The 26,862-nt window shown below is 47.0% G+C and overlaps 1 protein-coding gene across 3 annotated transcripts in view; it reads left to right on the top strand.

The window, feature by feature from the left end:
• LOC119401714 (uncharacterized) overlaps nucleotides 1-26,862 on the top strand; it is a 71,396-nt gene that overhangs the window by 40,493 nt on the left and 4,041 nt on the right. For 2 of the 3 annotated variants that reach the window (XM_049418826.1, XM_049418825.1), the window contains exons 2-5: nucleotides 16,795-16,933; nucleotides 19,754-19,922; nucleotides 23,742-23,939; nucleotides 25,085-25,335. In XM_049418826.1, the coding sequence (XP_049274783.1) occupies nucleotides 16,795-16,933; nucleotides 19,754-19,922; nucleotides 23,742-23,939; nucleotides 25,085-25,335 (757 nt within the window). Of the gene's footprint in view, nucleotides 1-5,863; nucleotides 6,057-16,794; nucleotides 16,934-19,753; nucleotides 19,923-23,741; nucleotides 23,940-25,084; nucleotides 25,336-26,862 lie in introns of those variants that run through there. The other variant, XM_037668643.2, reaches the window with a different exon arrangement.

Below are 26,862 nucleotides of genomic sequence, written 5' to 3' on the forward strand. Positions count from 1 at the left end.
GAAGACAGCTGCTCTTGTCCAAACGATGAGAGAAAACACAAATGTCCCCTTTCTTCTGTCTACCAGGGTTGCCAATAGTGCTACTTTTTGCCAAATTGGCGAATTAAGAGGCCCGTGGCGACCTAAAATTATGAATGGCGACATGGCGAATTTTTGGCGATTTTCGGCTTAGGTCTCCACTGAGTTATGCATCCTAAGATGAGTGTTCTTCCCAACGAATGAGCGGCAACATTCTCTCTATTTTTCTTGGTTTTAGACCCACGAGTAGAATGTGCGCATTACGCGTCATTCGGTATGTCCGTCCTGTAACTCGTGTGTATCTCGTCAATTCATCTAGATGCAAGAGGTACGGGAACGACCCCCCAGCGACATTCTAGCAAAATGTAAAGTCAGCGGACCGCCTTGTAAACCGCGAGGGGGCAGTGTTTGACTATAAGTTTAAAGCTTTCGGTGCTTTAAGCTCTCTAAAGTTTCGCTCATGAAGGGGCTAGACGACGGGTTGGCCGCGTGTTCCGACCATTTGTTCGCCAAAGCTCAAACTGTTCTGAATAGCTTGGCGACTTATTCGCTTTTGCAGTACTCCCAATTCAGCTCGTAAAGACTGTTTTGGAATATCGAAGAGAGGCGGATACCCGCTATTTGTGGAATAAAAAAATATTTATTGAGGCATTTTCCACTGTTCTCGGAGAGCGCGATATAACATTTTACATTGCCTACTTGTTCATTAATCGCATCGGATTGACGCGGGTAGGTATAAGTGACTATAAGAAAGGGTCGGTGGCGTCCGGTATCATATAGCTCACACTGAAAGGTGTAAGACTCACTAATGATGGTTCCTGTAAGAATTCTGTCATGTTACCTTGAATAAACCTTTAATGCTTTTAATTTATATAAGGGTACATAAAGCTGTCTACAAACAACGATTTTCACGGTTTCGCCCAAGTTTACCACAATATTACCTTTGAAACAAGCGGAGAGGATGGAAGAATATCATGAGCGTTTCATTCATTCATTCACCCCGCACTCCTGCGGTTAGTCGCAGAAGCAGGAACATGCACTTCCATGGTGAAGCGGGCGATACGACTGGCATCGAGAAACGTCAATATAATTTAAGGGTCTGGATCGTACTGTATTCTACGGGGCTATACGTGAGTGAGATTATGTATACTAGGTATGCCGCACATATCTAGAATGGCGACTTTTTGGCGAAATTTGTAAAAAAATGGCTACTTTTGGCGACTTTTTGCTCGTCGTTTGGCGACATTTATTCGAAAGTCAGTGGCAACCCTGCTGTCTTCCCCATCTCCTTGAGTGTTTATGTTCAAGATACCAGCTCTCGTAGACGAGTTATGTGGTTGCGCTATCAATACAGTGCTCCACTGATGGCTACGAGACATGCCCTGACGTTCAGGACAGCGCCCTATCCCGAGCACGTGGCACTCTGACGCTGTGGGTCATGTCGTATGGACCAGAGGCGCAGCCAGAAATTTTTTTCGGGAGGGGGGGGGGGGGAGGGGTGTTCGACTATGCTTTATGTATGTTCGTGCGTGCGTTTGTATGTGTGCGTGTATATCTATGCAAGCAAAATTGCAAATTTTTGGGGGAGTTTCACCAGGTTTCTTCTTCGAAGTGAAGGGTGAAATGCAGCTGTTATATACCCTTCTCTCGAGGGATAGTGGTAAACTAACATTCATTATCTGAGAATGCCTGCGAAATGCGAGCCACCACATTCTTTTTCAAGGAAGAGAAAACAGTTGTAAATTATTACAGGCATGCTATTGGGGGTCATGGACGATTGCATAGTATGTGCAGATGCTCACGCGTGAAGAGGAAATGTTAACTATTGTTCGTAGATATACATGGTCATGGAGTAGTCATTGACTGTACAGAAAAGGTATAGGAAATCACAGAGATGTGCTTGGTAGCTCATGGTTCCTGGTCTCGAAGAAGAGTGTTTTGCTTGTTTATCGATGGTGTCTTAAGGTAACGGAGAAATTACGTGCTTATAGGGATGTGGACGGACCAGAGCCGTTCAAAGTTTACAGAAAATGTAGACGGAAGGTGAATTGCTACGTATCCATTGCAGATGGCAGTAGATGAAGAGCGGCTGTGAAAACTTCATTTCAAGTATGCAAGGTCACTTTCTTGACCACTGTGGTTTACCATGGCTGAAGCGCTTGTCTGAAGCGTGTCCGTGACGACGCAGGCAATACGGGACAATTTCAGGTGTTCGGGTGTGAATAAAAACTTGGACTGTTCATGGAAGGCAGGGAAATGGATACGTGTTCATGGAATTTGTACAACGCATGGAATGTGTTGTACACATTCCATGAACATTATCGACCTTGTTGCGGACGAGAGGGCTTTGTACAAGACATGAAATAAGCTAGAGCTGAAGATTCGACAGGTTGCTACTGCAATGTAGGACTTGTTATACCACAGCACAAAACAGAAAGAAACTGCCTTTCTACGTCTTCAGCTTGGATTCTGGCCATTTCGCTGAAGTCTCTGCCACACTGTAATAAGCTTGAAATTGCAATACAATCGCGCCTAGTGTTCCACGCAGTTTAATGATATACGCACAGACGTTGGCGGGACAGTCTTCACGGCCATATATTGTCACTTGCCGGATTGTCACTGGCTGCACTCAGGCTGGCTGGGCCCAGCCCAATCAACGGCTGGAAAACATGCCTTCCCATGGACAGGCATTAGTGAACAACACGGGAACAAAGCATGCAAGTGTGCTTATTTTAAAATGTCGTTGTTTGGTTATAGCTTTACCTGCTAACAAAAGTAAAAAAAGAAAAAGACACAGAACATCAGCACTCAGCAGATTAACGTGAAGAAACAGTTACATACCTTAATTTAGAGGATTTTCGCGCCGGTTTACAGCGACGCTCTACTAACTTAGTTCCCAAGTCTCCCAATTTGGCTCTCCATCATAGACTTAAGACACAGCGGCTTGCACCTGCTTTGATTGCTGAATTGCTTGAAATATTTCATACAACGGAACACCCATGTCAGTGGTGTCACGCCGGTGCCGGCGGGTAAGTGACATGGCAGGAGAAGCCAAGTGGTGTGCGGGCGTGCTCCACGCGTGACACCTGATTTCATGCATCGAGTATCGTCGTCCGCTATACCACGTGCCTTGCCGGTGCCTAACCGGTGCCTCATTGATAGACTTACCTACTTCACTAACTTGCGGCTGCATTTTTGTTTTGAATTTACATTGCTTCCTATGGTGCGCAACCGAACGAACTCTGAGAAAGTGATACACAGTCTCTTTAATGATCTCGGAACGGGACATAAGTGAAGGTAGATCTACGCTTCTCGGTCTGTGCGCTTTTATGAATGTGGCTGCAGTTTGTAGACGCTCATTACCACTGTGAATAGTGCTTTCACTGTGAACTGCCATGTTGGCCTCACGCTAATATTTCTGGAAGTAGAGTGATAGCAAGGATTTTGAGCCCAAGCTGGGCTCCAACACAAACCCGGCCCGTCAAATGAATTAAGCCTGTTAGTGCCTACACTGGCTGGGGCCCGACTGATAAATCCCGGTATGCCAAAGCCCGCACCGCAGGCTGAGTCATACCCGGGCTTTCATGCTGAGCCCAGGCCCATGCATACCTTTCAATCATAAACAGAAGAATGAATGCGTTAACGCTGACGTGGCAAATGTTTGATTCAAACGAGCTTGCTTCAACATTAGGGCGCAACATTTCTCTGGAAAGCTCGCGATTATGACAAAGGTACACATATCCCGTACTTGTTTGAGTAAGATGCATTCCGCTGGTGGCCAAAGCCTGCGCGCAGCCTACGTGTGCCCTTATCCGGCATATCTGTTAATGTTGGAATACTGGCTTTCCGTGCAAAGCACTAGATGCCCGCGACTCCAGCTTAAAAAAAAAAATGCACGAAAACACATTAGACACATTGACGTTTTACCCCCTAGACCAAATGCAAGTAACTGAAGTTGCTACTCGCATTGTGTTTACTATTGCTCAAAAGAGTTTTCGGGCTTGATTGGCGGTACGCTAACAGTTATACAAACAAGCACGTGCATCTAAGTGGCCTCTAGAGAAGGATGTGTTCTAGCGTTGCTGTCGACGTTATGTTTTTGACTCTTTCGCATGATCAGCCAGCAATGAAACAACCATAACAACTGTCCCGACTCTAAGATTACCGCTATCATTACTGTCACGTTAAACAATGTAGGAGCTGCGCTAGGTCAGTTTGAGTGGTACAGCGGTTATTGTGCTCGGCCGCTGACCCGAAGGTCGCGGCTTTGATCGCGGCCGTTGTGGTCGCATTTCGATGGAGGCGAAATGCTAGAGGCCCTTGCACTGCACGATGTCCGCGCCTGTTAAAGAACACCGCGATGATCAAAAATTCCTGAGACGTCCACTACGGCGTGCCTCATTATATTATCGGGCTTTTGGCACGTAAAACCCCAGTTAATGTTATTAGGAGCGGCGCTAATCATAACTGTAAGGTGAATTACGCTGCAGGATCCAGATTGGAATCTCATTTGTCGAATGATTATAAACAAAGATTATTTCTGAGTAGACACAAGAATGTCACGGCGGGCTTTTAAATGTAACACAGTCCAGGCTTCTGGAATGTGAGAGCTTTGACGCGGTGCTATTAATGTGACAGGCGATAAAAAAAAAAGAAAACAGACTTATGAATGAAGCAGCGAGCAGTGTTTTGCTGTACCCCCTTCTACACTCGCTCCTTTTCATGTTTATTTCTTTATTTTCCCGCCGTACGAGCAACGCACTCATGAATGGAAGTGTACCGAGAATGGGAGTCGCGCCTTTAAACGAGCGCGGATCGAGTGAACACACACTCCCGCGCCCTGCGGTCACGGGGTACATATATATTACCAGTCACGGGACACTCCGGGGGTAGTGGTGTGTGTGTGTGTGGGGGGGGGGGGGGGGGGGGGGGGGGGGGAGGTGGCGCGCAAAAATACAGCGCGCAAAGTCGCTCATTCCACGCCGACATCGACGATAACAGGGCGTGCGCGCTGTCTTATATCAACCGAACCCGAAACCCTCGCTGCGTACAGTGCCTTGTTGTATTCCACGAACTTGACGGCGGGCCGAGCCCCCCTCACATTTGGGGGACCCCTCCCCTCTTCATGAACACGCATGTGTGCGTGCCTGTGCGTGCGTGTGTGTGTGCGTGTGTGGAAGACATTTCGCAATGCGGCCAGCGCCCACCCAGCCCGTAGGCTGAATCGCTGGCTAGAGGAGGCAGGCATGCGGTGTCACTTTGAGAACACATCCCCGCCCCCCATGCACAATATCGGAGTTCCGATGCGCCCTCTCATCCCCTCTCGCCCTCCCCCTCTCCCTCCCGCTACACTACTGCCACCACAGGGCGCCATATGATAGCCTCGAAAAAAAATTATCTCCACAACGCTCTGTTTTTTATCTCGGGGACCCGCGAGAGCAACCGTATACCGTTTTGCCGACCTCGTCTACCGCGGGAGGCGAGGCAAGTCGAGGCGAGCCGGCGGCTTCTTGCCTTACGGTCGTCGGTGTCTGTTAAAACGAAATGAAGAACAAGACAAAGAACAAAAGCAAAATATTAAGAAGAGAAAGGACCGCGGCGGGCGTCTTGAGGCACGCCGCGAGCATCGCACCACTGAGAACCGCGGGAGGAGCGTCTGGGGCCGCGCCGGCGTCACGGGATCTCAGATTGCGTCTACTCCTGGTTGGGGCAGCGGCACGCGCTTGCCTTTTTCTTTTTTTTGCGCGTCGAGTTGGAAGAAACTTCTTTCTTCACTTCGGTCACGTCAGTGCTTCGTGAGACAGCCTGAGAGACGGTTCGGTCCTCGCGCAACCACCACCCCAACGATCCACAAGCCAGAGAGCCACTTTTTAAAAGTTTCCAAGTTTTTTTTTGTCCGGTGGTTCGAAAACAATACCATGCCACCCACATCCTCACGAACGGAGAACGGTGGTGACGGCCTGACTTCTCCAGTCTCCTTCCAGCTAGAACAACCTCCGTGGGGCGACTCGACCGAAACCAACGGACGCAAAGCACAGGTGGGACTTTGACTTGTCAGGACTCGCTATCAGGACTGCTTAACTGTCCAGGACTGGATACTGTCCAGGACCGGTTTTATAGGGCAGTAAATATTGGCCTTCCAATAGGGCCATGTTTCCGGTCCACCTCATGCTTCACGCAGTAAGTAAAAATGAAAAGGGATGATTTCCATTTGGTGTCTCGCTTTTGAGGACACGTCGCGTAGATCGCGAACTTGGTGTTCCGTTTCAGAGAAGCGCCAGGTCTACGGTTTTGCTTTCTTGCCTCACTTCGCCTTGAGGGCCGGGAAATCAAAATTAATAGGGTAAAGCTATGACTGTCATAGCTAAAATGGTCGACATCGATCTCAATCTCGCAGGTGCGGACTCTTGAGTTTTTCGTTTGAGCTTCAAACGGGAAAGAGAAACCATCAAAAGAAATATGCATGCTGCAAGAACGGGACAAAGAGAATTGTGATTAATATCAAATGTAGAGTTGGACGAATGCAGGGATGAATGAGCAGTAGCTCTAAAGATTATAATGGTTAATTCATAAAACAAATTGTAAACATCCCAAGAGTCAATGTTCTTCACTGCAGTTTTAAACACTGAAGTATCAGTGCCTATTCAGCGAATGTGAGCTTGAATCCTTGGAAGATTTTTGACGCGAGATACTATTCCTTCGTTCAACCTTGGATTGAGTCAAGGAGTTCTTACTGGACGTACTAACCGCTAACGGTTTGCGGAAGAAACGATAGCGAAAAGTGCGCTCCTTTGATGTTTTACGCTGACAACGCATAGGTCCTCGTGACCACGAGGCAAGCGTCACCGAGTTTGTAAACGTGGCTTCTTTTTCTTCCTGCGCGGTTTCCCGCCCCGTACACTTTTCTTTCCTTTCTTATCGGAAGCAGCGCACAGTGTATGCACTTCTTTATCTTTTTGCTTGCATGTGGATGCGGTTATGCACTCGCGTATTGCCGGATGATGATAGCCCCCGTGTCTCAGAAGGCGCTGACGGGCAACGCGCGAGAGCGTAGGTGTAAAAAGATGCTGACCGCATCGTTGATAACGAAGAGAAGAAGCACTGCCCGGTTTGTTTGCTGACACTATGACGGCACGTCATAGGGAACAGCATTCATGGGCGGCCTTGTGTCCCCTCTCGAAGCGAAGGACGCGACGGGACGTCTTAACGGCAAAATAGCCCCGACATCGTATAAGCAATCCTTAGGGGTGATGATGACAAACACTGCCACGGGGAGCCCTCCGAAACTACACTGCCTACGAAAAGACACTGCTGTGAAAGCACACACTTATTCGAGCGTCTCTTACGCTTTCTCACTTCGGAGAAGAATGGCCAACAACCTTTTCCTACGTGCAACGATTGTAGCTGCGAGGTTACGGTTTGCCCGCCTTTCTTTCAGGATTTCCTTGTTTCAGTGCATCCAGAAGAGAACTTTCAACCACTTCGGACAGACTCGACCCTTGACTTTTGTCAGAAGAAGGAATCCTCAGACACTGTTCGTCACAGTCCACAATGCAGAAACTTGTGCTTCCTGAGCACAAGTGGACTTAGAATTTAATATTAACCTTACTCTGCATCACACTCATGTTTTCATTTTTTTTTAAACTTTCACTTGTGTCTCGTACCGTAGCTTTTCGTTCACATTGTTGGCTTTCCCTTAGCACGGAGTGGCCAGCCGCTCCACGGGTGAGCCAACTTCCCGGTATTCCAATTCTATCTCTCCCATTATCCTCCCCCTCTTTCTTATGTAGTTTGTCTCATTGACGCTAAACTTGTGATCCGAACTGCTTGCAAGTGGCATAATTATATCCCACTAACTTCAGGGCATGATAAATGCGCCAACCTAACCTCATCGCATATTTCGATGAATCTCGATTGTTCTGTCTCAAAAGACACACATGAGAGTTAACCGACATTGGAGCAGCCAGGGAGGGGGCCTTAGGGCCCCGGACCCCCCTCCCCTCCGTAATTTGGTTGTAAGTAGGGTGTTTTAAAGAAAAAAAATAAATATAAAAATAGATGTTTTTCTCAAAAAAGTCAAGGTTTTTCAGCAAGTGCCCCCCCCCCCCCCCCCCCGGAAAGAAATTGCTGGCTAGGGCCTGACTGTGAAGAGTCACAGATTAAGTTTGCGATTAGCTTTTAAAAAAATGCGCGCTATCACATATGTAAAAAAGGTGTCTTTGAAGCGCTGATCTGTGATGATAACAGACAAGAAGAAAACGGTGCGAACACGCCAGAAAGTGGAGGTAGCCGGCAATCCAGCTCACATCAAGATGAAGATATGAGTAAGAGCAGGTCATGTATTGCCTAGGACAGGACAGATTTCAGTGGTCTCTTTGAAGTATAGAAGAAATACGTAATGGGTTCCGGGATGAGGGCTGGCAGTACGAGAAATCAGATAATTTGTAGTTGATGAGATCAAATGAGAAAACTGGAAATCATGAGTAAGAACTAGTAGCCGTGAAGCAAGTCCTTCTGCAAGGCTGTAAGAGGCCTTCGTCCCACAGTCAGAATAAATGGACTACTACTGATAATGAACCTTGGTTGAAACGACCCGTAGGTTGCCATGCGCTAAATTAAGTTGGTTAGACGAATTGCGAATGCGGCAAGACATTGTATTCAGAGCAGCGACGTCGCATCTTATAGATCAAAACAGTGACTGATCAGGGGCTGTGGAATGACATGGCTGAATGCAGACCTGAAGCGCCAATCATTTTAAGATTTAAGCTATAGAATTGGTGTCTTGAGAACCAGTTGTACCGAAAGTGATGGACTGAGAAACGGAAAGGAGCGAGAGGGTAGCGAAGGGTGAGGTTACCCAAGTTCTTCTGATGCATGCTTCTGTCGCAACTTCTGAGTATAGTGGGCACATGAATGATACATTTAAGAGGCTGCGATAGGCGTTTGGCGATTGGTTCATGCTTTCAAGGACAAGTCATCTCCCCACGAGCGACAGTTACACTTGCGTCACGTCGTTCACGAAGACATTCGTGTGGCGGGTGAGCAGGGACTTCTGCAGGAAGTTAGCCTAGCTCCGAAGTGTTCACTGTGACTTAGAGCTCGCTTGGATGTTGCAAGACTGGCATATGTCCGCGGGTCGTGTGTCGGATAGCGATTACAATATCTCGGCCTGCAGATACGCTGGCAGCCTAGCCACGGCTGCGTTTCGACGCGCCTAAAGCGCGATAAAATGAAAGGTGGCGAAACTTTTCACTACAGATAAATACCGTAGTACATGAGGCCGAAAGGCCTACACATGTCGCGTCTTCGGCGTATGCACACAAGACGTCACACGCGACGCCATCAACAAGGTCTTTAGGGTAACGTCTACTTACGGCACGAGCAGATTTGGCTCCCAGCAATCTCCGTCGGACGCGTACACGTGGCGTTCGACATTCCTTGACGTCAAGTGAACATGTGGCACCCTTAACCGTAAACGCAGGCTGCCACAAGAGAACAATGGCGCACCATTTAGTAAGGCTGCTACCGGGCCAGTTGGGGTGGATTATGTATTGCAGCACGCACTTTGTCAATTTGAGTAGGTAGGCGCTGTAACACTTCACGCATAATTTAGTGCTGGCTCACTTCTGAGTACACGATGTGACGTTTGTTTCGACACGTGGCACAACCCTGGCATCGTTTCCCCTACAAAAACGAAAGCACGTGCCTTGTTTTAAGCCTGATGAGGTCCTAAACAAAAGTTTGTATTGAGATAAGCTGTATTTTAAATTTCACATTACACTGAATATTAAGAACACTAACACTAGTTCAGCGGGTTATTGAGTGCACTGTGGGCGTCATTTGAACGCTCCGCGCTGTTTGAAGGCGTTGACCACCGTGGAAGTTTCACCGAGAAAATACGACCTGCAACCATACTGTGAGGGTCTGTCCTTCTTGAGAGACATGTCAACAAAAATTAACGGTAGTTTTACGGGAGCACTGGCATAAAAAAAAAGCTTCACATTAGAAACTATGGCCAAACAGTGCTTGAATTATTCGGCGAGTTTAGAAAGACAGATTAGAAAACAGTTCATGACAGTCTGTTGCTGAACTTTACCATAGAACTTTCTTGCATGTATTCTGGTGGTGAGCCTGTTAATTTACCTTGTGCTTGGTCCTTTTAGAGGTAAAACCCAACCATTATTGTCAGTTCCACGGCGCTGCCCGTACACTGTAATTTTCACTTATTCTTATTGTTACACTGTCCTCCAATTCTTCGCGAAGACCTCACAGTACACTTGCCTCATATGTAGTTTTTTTGTGAGGGCATTGTCGACATCATCATTACTAACGCACAGCGGTGCCTCAACATCAGAGATAGCAGCCGGATTGGAATGCTGAGAATTCGGTGCAAGCTATGTTTGGCTTTCACGACGAGCGCGCGCGATCCGTTGGCAGGCTAGTACGGCTCTCGAGCAGAGCAGATGCGCGCGGGAAGCGATACGGACGCGTCGTGTCGAGTTACCGCTCGTTCCGATCACTCCGAGAGACAGCTGCCCGCCAATTTACTCATGGAAATACCTCAGTCGGCACGTGGTACGGGGTTTGAAACGTAAGGCTGTTCGATTGTACAGGCTGTATGCTTACTTTAGCAGTGTGTACCGCAAGTACAGCTCTGTCTTGAGTCGCATTTTCTCGTTTCTTTATCATTCGTAGCCTCAACGTCGCTCGACAGAGTGTGATAGTTCAGAGACACTTAGCAGGTGGCCACACGTTCGATTCCCGGTTGTGGTGACCGAATTATCGTTGGGGTAGACTAAAAAACAAAAAAAGCCCGCAGGCTGTAGCTATATTGTACCAACCGCCAACCCCATTATCTCATCTGACTAGTGGTAAAGCGCTAGTCTTTATAGGCGCATTTCAAAGTAATTGTTTGTCGCTATTTACCGCCCCTAAGAACTACCACGGAAAATAAAGATGCACATTCAATAGACAAGAATATAAATTACATACGGGACTTACAGACCAGACCATTCGCCCGATACTATAATTTGAGTGGCGACTACAAAACACACGTTGAAATCTCCATGCTGCGAAAAGTTTTGTGAACGGTCTAATTAAATGTTATGAAACTGTTAAGATTTCATGAACACGCTACATTGGTACAGTGATCACGTTATGGTCGGGAAAATACGCGACACTCGAAATCTAACCGCGACCGCTTGGTGGACCCGGATGGGATTTGCGCTATCCCCGGGATAAACTCAGTCGTCGTTACAGCATTCTTAAGCGAACTTAATTTACTATCTAACTGCTCCTGCGAGTGGGCCCCTTCAAACCCAGTGCAGACACACGAAGCTCTAAACAACAACAACAACAACAACAACAACAACAACAACAACAACAACAACAACAACAACAACAACAACAACAACAACAACAACAACAACAACAACAACAACAACAACAACAACCAATAAGCGCATTTTAATAATGCAGTTGTGCCTGGATTTACTCAGGTGCCGTTTGTTCTTTGCATGCATTATTCCGAAAACAATTAGGCTGGTGGTCTGTAGAGGTAATAATGCGGATGGCTGTCTGCAAGTCGACTCCCTAAATCGCAAAATTTCTTCTATGTTTGGGCTATTTCATAAGTCAGCGGGAAACGCAGCAGCACACCAGAGCTGCAGTCAGCGCTGCCACGGGAAGGTTTGCAAACACTATCGGAAGCTTTGATCCAAGTTAGTGCAAGCAATGGGACGAATTAAGTCCGAAGCAACTCCAGCACGGAGCCTCTCATATCTATTTCACGGAGTTGGCAAGCAAAGCCCTTTTAAACTCCATGCTCGCAACTAATCAGCCGTTACATCTTTCCATGTAGCGCTGACGCCATGAAAGTTCCATCTCGCCCGCGACTGCGCATATATCGTGCTTAACTTGTGGTTTCCATTCTCTTGTTTACGCGTGAAAAGCGAGCTCATTTGATGCTCTCTTGATTAGACCTACGAGGTTGTCAGCCAGGCTTCTTTTCGGGTTCATTTGAGCATGCCGTTTGATAACCTTCGGCGATACGAACGTATCTTTGCGGGTCACCGCGTCTTGCGAATGCATCAACAAAATTGCGCGTGCAGACGTCATGCTTTCTCGGAGCTGCGCATTCTATACGTCTTCGAGAAATGAGTAAATATTTGTACTCTGTCTAATACCCAGAATTCATGGTACATTACGTGCCAAAACCTCGATGTCATTATGAGGCACGCCGTAGTGGAGGGGCTCCGGATTAATTTAGACCACCTGGGGCTCTTTAACGCGCACCTAAATGTCAATACACGACCGTTTTTTGCGTTTAGACCCCATGGGAAAGAGACCGCCGCGGCAGGGAAGCGAACCCGCGCCCTCGAGCTCAGCAGCGCGGCACCCTACCTAGGAGGCTACCCCGACATGTTTGTGATAGATATGACTACGAAAATTTTCAAAGAAACTCCAGAAGGAAAGCACCTAATCGATTCGGAATCCGAGGCAATATTTTTACGTTTTCGCTGCTCTTGAAATGGGGCCGGCGTGGCCGGGAAGCGTATTTCGAGTTGCGTTGTTGCTACCACATGTGCACGAGAGAGTAGAAGGAGGGAAGAAGAGAGACGGGCAGCGTTGCCACAGTGGAGTTGTTCGGATGCTCTAGCGGATACTGTAGTTGTTATTAAGCGAACGAAACGGACCTGCGTCGGCCACGCAATGCCTGGGCGAGACAACCGGTGGCCAGTTAGAGCAACGGACTGACACCAAGGCCACCAAGGGAACAGAATAGAAGCCGAGGACAGCAGCGAGTTAGATGGAGCGACGAAATTAAGAAGTCCGTAGGGATGAAATTGAATCAACTTTTGCAAGATGGGGTAAATGGGTAATCATTGAGAGATGTCTTCGTCCTGCAGTTGACGTAAAAGGCTGAGAATGATGACGAGTGCGGTTCGTCAAAAGCAGCGCGGTAGGCGTCAACGCAACCTAACCGTGTGCGGATGACGAGTTGGCCGTGAAATGTGTGCCAGGCGTCGAGGCTTGTAATCTTCCCGACACGCGACCTCCCTTTTGCAACACCACAACGACACAAGTAGCAACCCGTCCGATAGAGCACGCTTGTGGACATCGCAAGCGTTTTAATCGCGTTTCGCGCGTCGTGCGCATCCGGTCGCGATTCCAGCTTATTGCGGCAACCGGACGATATTCCGGATGGAACCCGCCACGGGCCGGCGATGAAGCGATATAGATTCCGGCAGATTAGATTTATACTTGGTAGTGACACGAGGAGCACGGCCGAGCCGGTTAATCTTTATCGTAGAGCAAAAGCACAAACGATACGATAAATTGTTGCGGAATGACACGTGCAGCACGTGCTCAACTACCCGCTGAATGTTTCTTCAGAAGTGGAACGGAAACAAAGGGAGAAAAATAACATCCACGTGTGAGCAGGATGTGACGCACCAACTCGTAATAGCATATGTCAAGATATAGAAGTCTGGAATTAGGAGAAAGATTTGGCAAATATGTCAACCTTTAGAATGAGAGCGAATGAAGGCAACGTTGCTGTTGTAACAACGGATAGGCAATATTAGCCGACACTAACTAGCATTAGCAAAGAGTTAGCCAATATTTTTCAGGGCTGGCAATGTGCGCCAAAACATGGTAGTTGAACTAAGTCAGAAATGACCGTTATCATCGTGGACAAGATCATACCCCAATTGAAGACATGGGTGGAAGATGCCCCAGAAAGACGTCGCCTTCAACAACGAATATTTCAATTTCCTTATTTGACGACTCTAGTATGAACAGCGGATCATGAAGGACCTTCTGATGGATGACTCAGCCAGGCTAGACTGAGAGGTTGCCAAAGTCCTCGACGCCATGACAAACTGGTGATGATTCCAAAGCTGCTTCACTCCGTCCGTCATCTTATGGCAAATTTTCTAACTCTCCGGGCAGAATGTGATTTCTGACCCATATTTCCCCAAACCGGTGCGGGGTGGCAAACCGGAAACTCACGCCTGGTTAATCTCGGAAGTTGTCATAGCGCTAACAAACACGGACGAGGAAGACAGAAAGAGACAAGCGCTAACTTTCAATTAACGCTTGTCCCGTTGCGTCTTCCTCGTCCATGTGTATTAGCGCTATGACACCTTTTGATGCGTTTAACCAACTAGCCCGAAAGTCACGTTAATTAACCACCCTGCGTTTTGCGGCGAAGCTGTCTTACTCTAGCCTGTGCCGTACTGGTAGTAGTAGTCGACGTCCGCGGATAACTAGTGGTTATGTGCCATTGGCTGAGCCGGCAGGCCACGTGATCTCGCTTTGACCGATCAGGTGTATGCGCGCGAATTTCAAACCTAGCAGCGGATCCACGACATCACGTCGTTTCGTTAGCCAATCATATAGGCTCGCGTGCTTTCCTAACCACATGTGACATTTACTAGCCACTCTATAGACTCTCGCGTATAGACGTCGCCGAGCCGAAGACGCAGCGTTGCGAGCTCGCGAAGCCTAGGCGACCCCTAAACGAAGGTTTCCCGCTCCTACTGAGGGCAGCAAGGAAGGTTACAAGTAATGCCGCAAGGGGGACCATCGCGTATAGAGAGCTTCACTGTACGGTCATCCTCAAGGAATGGATGGGCCGTAGATCTTTTATGTATATATCTGTCTCACTTCCCAAAGAGCAACGATAGCGGAACAAGTGGTAACGGATTCATCGCAAAAAGCTCAGCAGAAAACCATCATTGACGAAGAAAAGATAGACTTGCGTGTTTGTGCCATATTTATATTATATATATATATATATCTTTTCATTGTGCTGTATGTATCTTTATTCGCATGTATCTTTACAGAGGTTGTTGGAAGAGCAATAGGGTACCTCAGACACGCCGTACTACGTTTCGATAGGTGTACCTATCGTTGTCAATGGCGCCTTGTCATTGAGTGTTATGTTTGTATAAGTTATCTCCGGCATTTAATTTAGATTTCGTCCCGCGTGTATTTTCATGTTCCTGTATCTTAACTCGCTCCGTGTTTCTTTTCTATGTCCCGGGTCCCGGTCGGTATCGCGCTATCTCCTTTACTGTACTCCTTCTCTTTCTTTGCTAATGCCTCTTCGAGCGTGAAAATGGCCGCGGTAGCTATCGCGACAGCTCTGTTTACTAACACAGCTAAACTTGAGCTTCCTTCGGGGCCCCTTCAAAAGCACAGTTAGGCTTATTTAGCTTTCACTGATAAGAGGCGACACGCCTCCCCGTTAGCCACGAGTACGCACGATCGTGTGACTTACGCTCGGAAAGGGCACGAGGTCGTCGCGCATTGTTGGTCAAGGATGATGGAGTCTTTCGCCCTTGCTTTAAAGCAGTCGGGGATTTAGTTACGCTTCCTTTTTCCCACGGAGCGATAGTTGTAGCCCTAATTACCCGACCACGTGTTCTTTCTTTGCACATTGGTTTCAGGGTTCGTGCTTCGCTATTCTACGCGTACCCTTCTTGACATTGAGAGAAACCTCGACAACGAGGCTGCTTAAAGAGAGAGGTGTGTTTGTTGGCATTGGTAGCTGAAGCTGTCGTCGCACGGTGCACTTCACTCTGCGAAAAAGCCTGTTAGGGATTTAGGGATTGGATTTCACGACCATGACTGGCGCCCTTCAGCAGCTTGCTCACAGGAGCCAAATTCAACAGAGTAATTCGATCCCGATTGGGCCAGACAGCAATGAAAAAAAGCCCCGTCTGACTTAGAGAAGGAGAGGGACGTTCACCTCCAAGAAAGAGCGATACAGAGGATCTGCATTAACCCCGAATAAGTTGCTTGGGTGGCGTTCGTATAATGCTACCTCAGAGTGATGTTTTGAAGAAAGGAATCGTATGTCTTGTGTACTACACAGGCACACGACATACGAAGAAAGTACTGCAACCGGAAAAATGTCCATACAGGATCAGTGTCGCTGACGAAGGTCGAAAAGCGTCTTCCTTGCGCGAGATGCACATGCAGCATTAGTTTAATAATTATGATTTATCTATTACAGATAAGCCGCATCCGGGATATCTTGGCGTCTGCGAGCAAAAAGTCTAGTTTTCTCAGACTCCTCGAGACGGCGGTAGCTGTCCACGCCGGAGCACTTTAAAGTAGAAATATCTTGTGGTAGGAATGGCTCTTCTAGCTACGTAGCAATGGCTCTCAGACTTTGCAACGCACCATTGTCCACTACAAATGTTGATAATTTATGTCAGGAAAATGAGGTTCTTAGTGAAAATGGTGCTTTCCGATTCGAGGAACCTAAGCGCAAGCGCACTGAAGCCGCTCGTCGTTCCTATTCGGTTTGGACGCATGAGAACACCGTAGACCTGCTAGAACGAAGGCGGATAGCCGAACGTGAAAGCTAGACGGCCCAAACTAAACAAAAGAAAATGCTTCGATGTCGTACCGAACTGGATCTTTAACTATCACTCGGCCATTCCTCCTGCACATGCCATCAGTTCACTCACGCGCTGCAATGGGGGACGCTCTTTTGGCCAGAGAACCTTTATAACACTTGGTGCGAACCTGTCCTTCCACCAAGAAACAATGTTTCGCACAACGCCACACGCTCAGCTCAGGCCGTGATTGCCGGAATACTTAATAACAGGTAGAGCTGTTTAACGTGAGACAGGACTAGAGTGATTGAGGAGAGCTTCGCGCTACTGCTGGTGCTGCTGCTAAATATATTTGTAAGGACATGGGTGTAGTGCTGACGAGTACTTTGCAAATTTTACTTACGCCCACTTGCAACACGCGCAGGTCAAGTCGGCGGAGAATGGCAGTCTGGAAGTGCCCACCAACCCTCACGGAATCTCACTGTTTCTCGCCACGGTATTCGTGGTCGGAGGCGTCGCGGGCATCGGCATCCTGGCTCTTCCGTACTCCATCGTTGAAACCGGTGAGTAGAAAGCGAGTGCCCTACAGTGTAGAGTAATAACTGTTGAGGTTTTACGTCCAAAAATGACGATATAATTATGAGGGACGACGTAGTGGAGGGCTTCGGAAATTTCCACCACCTGGGATTCTTTAACGCGCACATGGTCGTCAAGCATTTTCGCCTTCACCGAAAATGCGGCCGCCGTGGCCGGGAATCGATCCCGCGACCTTCGGGTCAGCAGTTGAGTATCGTACCCACTAGACCACTGTAGTGGATCAGGCTGTCGTTTAGGGTGATGGTAACGGTGTAGCACCCTCAATTTCTTGGCACCCACATGTGGTCTTGGATTCGGCGTACCAGGAAGTCTCAAGGTATTTTGTTCTAGGGCTTTAGGAACGGTGCCAAGAGTTCGGCACCGTTATTTTCTTGCTTCAGTAATGATTTCGATCAGCTAAAGGTTAGCGGTAGGGGGTGATGGAAGGTCTGGGGACGTAGGCGAGCCGTTTAGTATGATTGACAGGGTCTCGAGCGGTTACATTTAAATGATGAATAGATTTGCCCAAGGCACGTGGTCTTACGAGACTTATGAGGTTGGTTCGAAGGATATAAACGGAAGGGACGACAAACCGCAATCGAAATTGGTCTTTTAGCACAACCATTATGTGGTAGCGGTATAAACGGAGGGTAATGCATCAACTAGGCCCATAAGCATCCTTGGCCGCTTGATTGTGCGTCACCAGTATACCAGTTTACAGATCAATGCATCAACCAAGGAAAACAAGCTCACAAAACCACTACGCGGCGCTCGAGAGAGTTCTCGAGGGACTCATCAGAAACGAGACGCGCTGTTCCGGTTATAATAAGAAACTGGTGACTCAGCGCTGAAGGTTCTAACGTGAAGCCCAGATGAGCGGCAGTTTTTTTGCATTTCATCTTGGCATGCGGTCGCCGGACTCGGAAATTGAAATTGATTTATCGATTCATTCCCTATGCGTGACAAAAAATAGTGCGCGACCGAGGTAGACGGGAGAAGAGCCGGGCTCTGATTTACAATATAATGGTGCGGTCACATTGTAAACGCACAATTGTGAGTAAGCATATGTCGTTGTCTGTGGACATTCATTAGCCCCTAGTGACACGCATTATGATCGACTGTTTATAAATTCGTGAAAATTTACATAATTTGATGCCAAGGTTCTGGATCCAAAATTTAAAGCAACTGGAAGTGCTGAAATATATTGTAATGTATTTTACAGCAATTTATTGTAATTGCAACGCAAATGGTTATGGGATTACTGACCAGTCCATCATTTAGGCCAACAATAATGCTCAGTTTACCATTAGCTCAGTGTTTGTGGTGTCAACTCCTTGCCAATTGTGCACAGAAATGGCAAAAGGTAGGGGCTTCTCCAAATGAACATGCCGTGTCGCAAAGGGTTAGAGACTTTCAGCATGTCTCAAAAGATATGAGCGTTTGAGAAATACTATGTCACCCGAGAGGAATACGACGCAAAAAAACGTTGACAGCGCCATCATGTATCGCAGAGATGAACCAGTCAGAGAGCAAGCGTAGTTCTTAAGTTACTCATCAACAGCTGCGCTTAACTGCCAAAGCAGAGTGCTCGCAGAAACAACTGTTAACGCGTAGTTACCTATGCTTGTTATTTCATCCCAATGACAATACTCATGTGACAAAATAAAGTTTCCAAACGCAGCTGTACTTACGCAAGAAGCTTCACAAGATGCGGTTAACAGCTTTGCAAATGCCGTCCAGTTTCGGTGACACGGTAATCTGTAAACGAAACATGCCGATATTCAACACGAGGTGTTCTACTGCACGGCAGTTTCACTGTTCGTATCTGAATCTACCTTTATCGCATATCTGTTTTATTAGCCTCTACCAGCATATTTTCTCTCTGCACTTATTATAATCATGCTCCTCACCTCCAGATTCTCTCAAGTATATAACTAATTAATTAATTATTTAACTGACTAATTATTTATTCACTTTGCTGGTTACTACGTTGTTTGGGACCTTGCCATTATGATGATAATTTCGTCATCGTTGCTTGCATTGCTGAAGTAAATTTTTTTGTTGTAGTTGCTCCATTGAAACAGAATATGGGTCATATATAATAATCCATGGCTATTTTGTTGTTTCATGTGCGTTGAAATACCTAGACCTTAAACACCCTCTGTTGCATTGCATATTGTCCATACTACGGAAGAACAACAGGGAGCTGAGCTGGCTGTTACGTATGCATGTTAAACACGAACACAAACACGGACACAAGAGGGAAGTTTGCGTTTGTGGTGTCGTAACGTCTCTCTTGTGCCCGTGTTTGCAGGCCCAATAATATAACATGAGTGCTTCGCAAGTTTGCACATATTTTGCATTTTCTTGTTCCACATTAGTCGTTCGTTCTCCGTTTTTTTTTTCGTTATGAAACACCCACCCGCAGTAATTTATTAACCGCTAAATAAGTAACTCTAACAGTTATTTTAATATACCTCCCACTGCCCCCTTAAGTGTTTTTACTTTCTTCTTTTTTCTTCTTTATTATGTTGCACATTCAAGAATCCCAGGTGGTCGAAATTTCCGGGGCCCTCCACCACGGCGTCCATCCCAATCATATGGTGGTTTTGGGACGTTAGACTCCAACAGTTCTTATTAATTATTTTCTGTTAAAGTGTCTCTCTAAACAGTAGGCAGACGTTTTGTTCCTCTCGGTGATGTCTGTCAGCTTGCTTCTCCGAGAAGCTTTTGTCATTTTCGTGTGTGACTCAAACCTTGTATATTCCCCTCCCCCCTTCTCCTTGTGCGCCTTTAATGTGCTGCAGGCTGGTTCGGACTATTCCTCATCGTCGCGTCGGCATTCGCGTCAGGCTACAGCGGTTGGAAGCTGGGCGCCTGCTGGACAATCCTGGAGGAGCGATGGGCCGAGTACAGAGGACACGTGCGAGACCCGTACCCTTCCATCGCGTTCAGGGCGTACGGCAAGTGGGCGAAGTAAGTCGCACTTCCGCAACTATTGAACATATATATTCGCTGCGCCACTCTTTGTGGCAATCAACTGAATTGTTCAGCGAGAGAGTATCGGAGTGACCAGAGCTATCCTTTACATGTGGTAACGTGGTTCAGTGACACGCATAGGTCGGCGAAAAATGTGGAGCTCACTCAGACTCACTTACGAAACATATGTTGACCTTAGGGCTCACTCGGACTCAGACTCACCAAAATTTTCCTCAACCGGACTCACTCGGACTCAGACTCACTATAATTTTTCTCAACCGAACTCACTCGGACTCAGACTCACAAAAACTTTACTCACCCGAACTCACTCAGACTCAGACTCCCGTCTCGATATGAGTTTGAGTTAGTCTGAGTGAGTCGACTCATGAGTGAGTTTGCCGACCTATGGTGGCACGTAGGTGTAGCGTCTCAGGGACCTGTGTACAGAGCTGAACACACTCGTCTGAACGCTATGTAGGAGCGTTCCGGACTACACGGGTGACCAAATATATCCGGTCGGAAATAGCCCACATCTTATCAGGCATCATCGGAGACTGCATATGCTCCAGTGTGGTCCATCTCAAATGACGTGCTTTTGGACAGGACTGCGCCGACGCTGTCCGGAACGCACTACTACAGCGTTCTAGACAAGCGGGTCGACCTCTGTGCACACTGGGCCATGTATCGCATATTACACCGCTCTGCAGTCCTTACCAGAAGCGATTGTACGAATTTACGCAAGAACGTCAGACTGGCCAGTATTAGTATTAGGGGTTTATATCAAGACAATGTGATGCGTAGCGATTTAAAGGAGTGTGTACATAGTACGCCACACAATGATACTTACACCTTCTTTGAGCAGTGTTTGTCGAAAGCAAATAGGCGCTCATGCCAAGCAACTGGACCGCTTAGCGACACCGCATTCGTTTGAACTGGGCTATTAGTGCATGCGATTAGCTCGCTACGTAAATACAAATTTTCATTGCAGGTCCGACTGTGGAATTTCAGTTTCTTTCAAAAGTGCTTGGGGCAACTTATGTAAGGCAATCGGGCTGGCCAGTATTAATACGTTACTATGTAGATGCATCCCTCGGTGACAGTGTGTGCAGCGTTTTAAATACGCACGTTTGTTCCGGGCCATATATTAAGATTAGACCTTCGCTGCGCAGTCTGTCGAAAGCGACCGGTCGATTTCTCTACAGAACGTCGGCGTGACTGGCAGTATTCGCGGCCTGGGGTACCGTACTTCTATGAAGCGTATAGCGTCATATAGAAAACTGCGTGTGCAGTGGTACAGGAAACGTAGAATGGAGATTGGTTGTGCAGTCATTGCTAAACGTAATTAGACAAGTTAGAGCACAACCACCATGTTGGGCAGAAATGAATCATTTAACACTAGTCGCATCCTAATATCACATTAGTTCAACCTAGCGTGATGTGCAGCGTTTCAGGAACACGTGCACATACTGAAAGAGATAGCGAAGTTCTTACTGTGGCTCTGCAGTCCTTGAGGAAAGCAACTGGACCGCTTTGCCCGTTATAAGAGTGGCCAGGATCAGTAGTGACGCGTGATAGCATTGGTCAGTGATACTGAAATACAGCTTTCATGAATGACGCGCCTATATTATACCATGTAATATTTTATTTTCTGCCATTAGCGGGTCATTTAAAGTAACGTCTGGCAGATAGCATCATCCTGTAGCGTCATTGTCGATGTTGCTTGGAAACGCAATAATTAGTCGGATGACGAATCGCTGAAAAATGAGCATTGATCATTTAAAGAGGTGTCATTAATTAATATTGCGTATTACAACCTAATGCATCAGGACTCTGAAAATTGAAGTGCTGGTGATGAAAGAAACTTTCATCGACCCGTTTGTAGTACAAGGACATTTATGTAGATTTTTGCGGAGTTAGTGGCTGTTAATGAATGTTGGTGTATATCAATCAGGGAGTATAGCGAGTGCAAGTCAGTGTCACTTGAAACATAAAAGCAGTTTGCACAGCTGTATATACGATTTATAGCTGCTTTATCTAAGTAAAATTTACCTACTTCATTACTACTCGTTATTAGATCCGCAACTCATGCATGTTTTCTAAAAGGTTTAACTACTACGTATGTTCGTAAAATCCGGTAAATGAATTAGAGCCAATTTTCCGCCACCACGTTGCCGTTCGGGTTCGAATCAATGTTCGCCCTGTCTACCGACACAGCTGATGTCACGTAACTGCGCAGTCTGTCAGAGTCGCATATAGTTAGTCTCTCCTACTACCGGTTAGTTCATTAAAGATGTGTGTGCCTGTTCATTTCTAAGTGATTTTCTCCGCTCAATAATTGCAGTTATTTATACCTGATGGGGTCGCTATCACGCGTATTCATTATGGCCTGCTTGCAAAACATGAACACCAAAGAAAAGATAACGAACGCTAGCGCCCCGTGATGCCTCGTTATTTTGTCTCTTTGTGCATTAGCGATTAGCGCTAATATAGACACAGTAATCTTTGCAGCATCAACGGAGATTAATTACATCAGTCGCTAAGAGACGCTAGAAGGCAGAAGCGCTGCTCCCGAGCTAGGTAATTAACCCCGCACTGCGCAGCCGGAGGTAGCATGCCCCACTTTCGCGAACATCGCACAGTGTAAGCAAAATATAATATAAGACAAATCTTAACAGCCCTGCAAATGAACAGTGACAATAGGAGCAAAACGCAACAAAAAACAAAGGCTGCTTGCAATGGCAGTTGCGTTTAGCGGGACTAGGAAGTGAGTTTTGTGTGCTTAGCGTGCAGGTGCGCCTTCCCTACCGTATGCTCCGCAGCTGTGTTTGGAAATGACAGATAATGAATCAACCTCGCTGCACCTGTAGGGCACATGCGCTCTCTGGACAGGAAATTGTATGTCTATGTATATCCAGCGCTGCCGGAAATAAATAAAGACAATGATGTTAGGCAAAATGCACCCGGTATTACTGAACGATCTGTCGATTTGATGAGCTCATATTCTGTGAAGAAGAAACTTGTTTGGCACATTCAAAACTAGCCATTATGTTCATTTTTTCAAAACTGCGCTGTGCAATCAGAATATAAATGACGAGAACAATCAATGATTACCTTAGCGTTCTTCTGTTGGCAGTAGTGCTTTTCCCGGGAATGTCAAAGAAAAGCAAATGCAGGTTTACGTGGCAATCTGACAAGAATGCATTCGTCACAACATGGAATCAAACCCGCCACCTCGAGCTACCATGGCTGCCCCCTATAGGAGCTGAGGAGGATACAGTAACTTTACCAAGCCCACCAGTACACCTTCCTCGCACGTAAGGTACTGGGAAAACAAACAAAAAAGAAACAAACAAACAAACAAGCAAGCAAGCAAGCAAACAAACAAACAAACAAACAAACAAACAAACAAACAAACAAACAAACAAACAAACAAACAAACAAACCAGATCTTCCTGGTCAGCATTTTATGAAATCGCTCTTTTAACATTTCATGATTAACGAAACGCAGTCAAATGCTTTATTTAATGTACTTCTTACTATTCCCATTTGAGAGTCAAGGGCATCACGTAAGAGAAGTTCCTTTTTTTCTTTACATGCTAGGCACTGCAATCGCACCGGACTGAAGGTAACTCCTAAATGTGTGTCACGAACACTCTTAAGCGGTTCCTTCAGCAATCCAGTTAAGCGTATATGCCTCCAACGCCATTAAGCATTTATGACTTCAGCGCCACTAAGCAGACCATTTAGTATAGGTGTGTCATTACGAAGGTATGCCACTAACGCCAATTAAACTTTTCTCTTTTCCAATGCTCGCAGGTTGTTCACGTCGACCGTGCAAATCATGGGCCTGTTCGGCTACGGCTCGGTGTTCATTCTTCTCTCAGCCGAGCTGGTCATGGATGTTATGAGGCAGTTCTTTGGTGATAAGGGGACGCTCACCTTCTGCTACTGGCTTATCATCATCTCGGCTGCCATGGGTGTACTCATGCTGCTGGGAACGCCCAAGGACTTCGGGTAAGCAGCACCATTGGCTATGCGAAAGCTAACTGAATAATGATATAATTGTTGGGGTTTTGCGTCTCCAAACCACGCTATGATAATCAGGGACACCGTAGGGGAGGGCGCCGGAAAGTTCGACGGCCTGGGGATCTTTAACGTGCGCCTAAATCTATAGGTACACGGGTATCTGGCATTCGCCTCCATGGAAATTCGGCCGCTGCGGCCGGGATTCGATCCCGCGACCTTCGGGTCAGCAGACGCGAAATAAGCTCATCGAAGGGTGACTCGATCGAGGGGCCGGTTCTTGCTTGAGGGAACCATAACATACCAACACCGGGGAGCAGCCGTCACAGTAACGCAGTGGGTACTGCACAGCACGTGTAAAGGCCGAGACAGACGGCACAATTTTCCATGCGATGCGACGTCCGACATGGCGGTGGGGTAACCGGAATGGTGACCTTTCATAGCATCGGACAGCCACCATTCCCGCTGCCGCACCGCCGCGTTGGCCGTCGCATCGCACGAAAAATCGTACCGCCTGTCTCGCGCTTAATGCAGAGGTCGTGACGTGGATCCAAGTTGCGGAAAGTTGTTTTATTTGTCCAGTTTACGTTTCTTTCCTCTTAGAATTCGTGTGCCTCAACTAACAACTGAATGTAGCTTTCCTATGCTTTTATTCGCTTTTTTTTCTGTTGGTTTCACACGGTGGTTGTTACAAAACTTAGCCCTTCCCAGCCCCATTCTTTCTACTCGAAGAAATAACATAACCAACCATCTAAAAAAAGAACACTAATTTGCAGACGGACAGGGGAACATCACACGAGGACGGGCGCTGAGTGCCAACAAAGCTTTTACAGTGCACGCCCAAATATATAGCTTATAAAATAAAACCTTTGTTGGAAGTCAGCGCCACTCCTCGTATGATATTTCCTTGTCCGTGCGTAAGTCAGCGCTGTAATTTTAGATGTATCCTGACGAACGAACGAGCTCGCATTCAAACACTTTTAAATAGCCATGCACATGTTTAAATAGCCATGCACATGCCTCCCTGGTCCCCGAAGGAACCCACTTGTTGTACATAAATGTCACTTAAGCAATGAGCAGTTTCGCGAATTTGGGCCCCTGATACAAATGTGCTCTGTTCAACGGGTGTGGCGCAGGTTTGCAGCATTCGGCGCCATGGGAGCGACTGCGGCGGCGTTCCTGATCGTTGTAGGCGTCTGCTGCGCCCGGATGCACGAAGGACGAGCGGCGTTTCCCCGGCACCCGGTACACATGGATGTCGCGCAGTTCTTCAGGGGCTTCGGCACCATCATGTTCTCGTACGGTGGCGCCGCCATGTTCCCCACCATCCAGAACGACATGAAGGACAGGAGCCGTTTCCCCATGGCCGTAGCGTACGCCACCATTGGTGAGTGCAGGACTCTTACGAGTCACGCGGTTAGATGCATGGAGGTAAATGCACGGATGAAAAAAAAAAAAAAAAAAAAAACTAGGAGGGATCGTCACGTGACAGTCTTGAAGCCCAGCCATAAAAAATGAAACAGGAGCATGCTGGGAATTGTGACAAGAGCATGGAGCACGAGGGGGTAGTGGCGTCGGAGGAGGTTTGGGGACGCTAGGCGCACGCGCTTGTCAATTTTCTTTTAACGCGACAGCGTTGAAGAGCTCGTTTCGCAGGAATTTCGGTGTCGGTAGCGTCGTCGTTTGCTTGTGAGCGAAAAGTCAGCGTTGTCTGTGAGCGAAAATCTGAGGTAGATGCAATAAAAAAAAAAAGCCGGCAGATCCCACGCATTGTGGGAATCGTTGTAATGCGAAGCAGCCAGCAAAGAGCTGCATACATTGCCTTGTATGTCACTGAGGAAAATGCGTGTCATGGTTTTCATGTTAACTCCTATTATTTATGTTCGTCACACAGTAGCGTCGCGCAATACCAGCTTCGGGGTCGATCAAGCTAGAGAAACGGCCGCCAGCGCCCCATGAGCGTGGCACGCAAGTCATGCTGTACATGACATACGTGTCATGACTTTCATGTTAACTCGTGTTATTTATCTTCCCCACACGGTCACGTCGCAAGATACCAATTTTGGTGTATATCAAGCTAGCGAAATGGCCGCCAGCACCCCATGAGCGTGGCACGTAAGTCATGCTGTACATGACATGCGTGTCATGATTTTCATGTTAACTGGTGTTATTTATGTTCGTTACACAGTCACGTCGCGCAATACCAATTTCGGGGTAGATCAAGCTAGCGAAGCCGCCGCCAGCGCCCCATGAGCGGGGCACGTAAGTCATGCTGTGCATGACATGTGAGTCATGATTGTCATGTTAACTCGTGTTTTTATGTTCGTCACACAGTCACGTCACAAGATACCAATTTTGGTGTATATAAATCTAGCGAAACCGCCGCCAGCTCCCCATGAGGGTGGCACGTAAGTCACGCTGTGCATGACATGCGTGTCATGATTTTCATGTTAAGTCGTGTTACTTATGTTCGTCACACAGTCACGTCGCAAGATACCAATTTTGGTGTATATCAAACTAGCGAAACGGCCGCCAGCGCACCATGAGCGTAGCATGTAAATCATGCTGTACATGACATGCGTGTCATGATTTTCATGTTATGACTTGTCATTTATGTTCGTCATACAGTCATGTTACGCCATACCAATTTTGGTGCACATTTGATGAACCAAGCGACCAGGAGAGCACAAAGTCGTAGGCGGCTAGATAGATAGATAGATAGATAGATAGATAGATAGATAGATAGATAGATAGATAGATAGATAGATAGATAGATAGATAGATAGATAGATAGATAGATAGATAGATACGCTCAAAGTCGCAGAAGTTCGCTAAGAAATGCTTCGCATTTAATAATAAAGAAATATTCGGTTCGAGTAGGACCGGGGCTAGAACCTGCAACCTTGCGCTCTGA

This window comes from Rhipicephalus sanguineus, chromosome 8, assembly GCF_013339695.2.
Source record: "Rhipicephalus sanguineus isolate Rsan-2018 chromosome 8, BIME_Rsan_1.4, whole genome shotgun sequence".
NCBI lineage: Eukaryota > Metazoa > Arthropoda > Arachnida > Ixodida > Ixodidae > Rhipicephalus > Rhipicephalus sanguineus.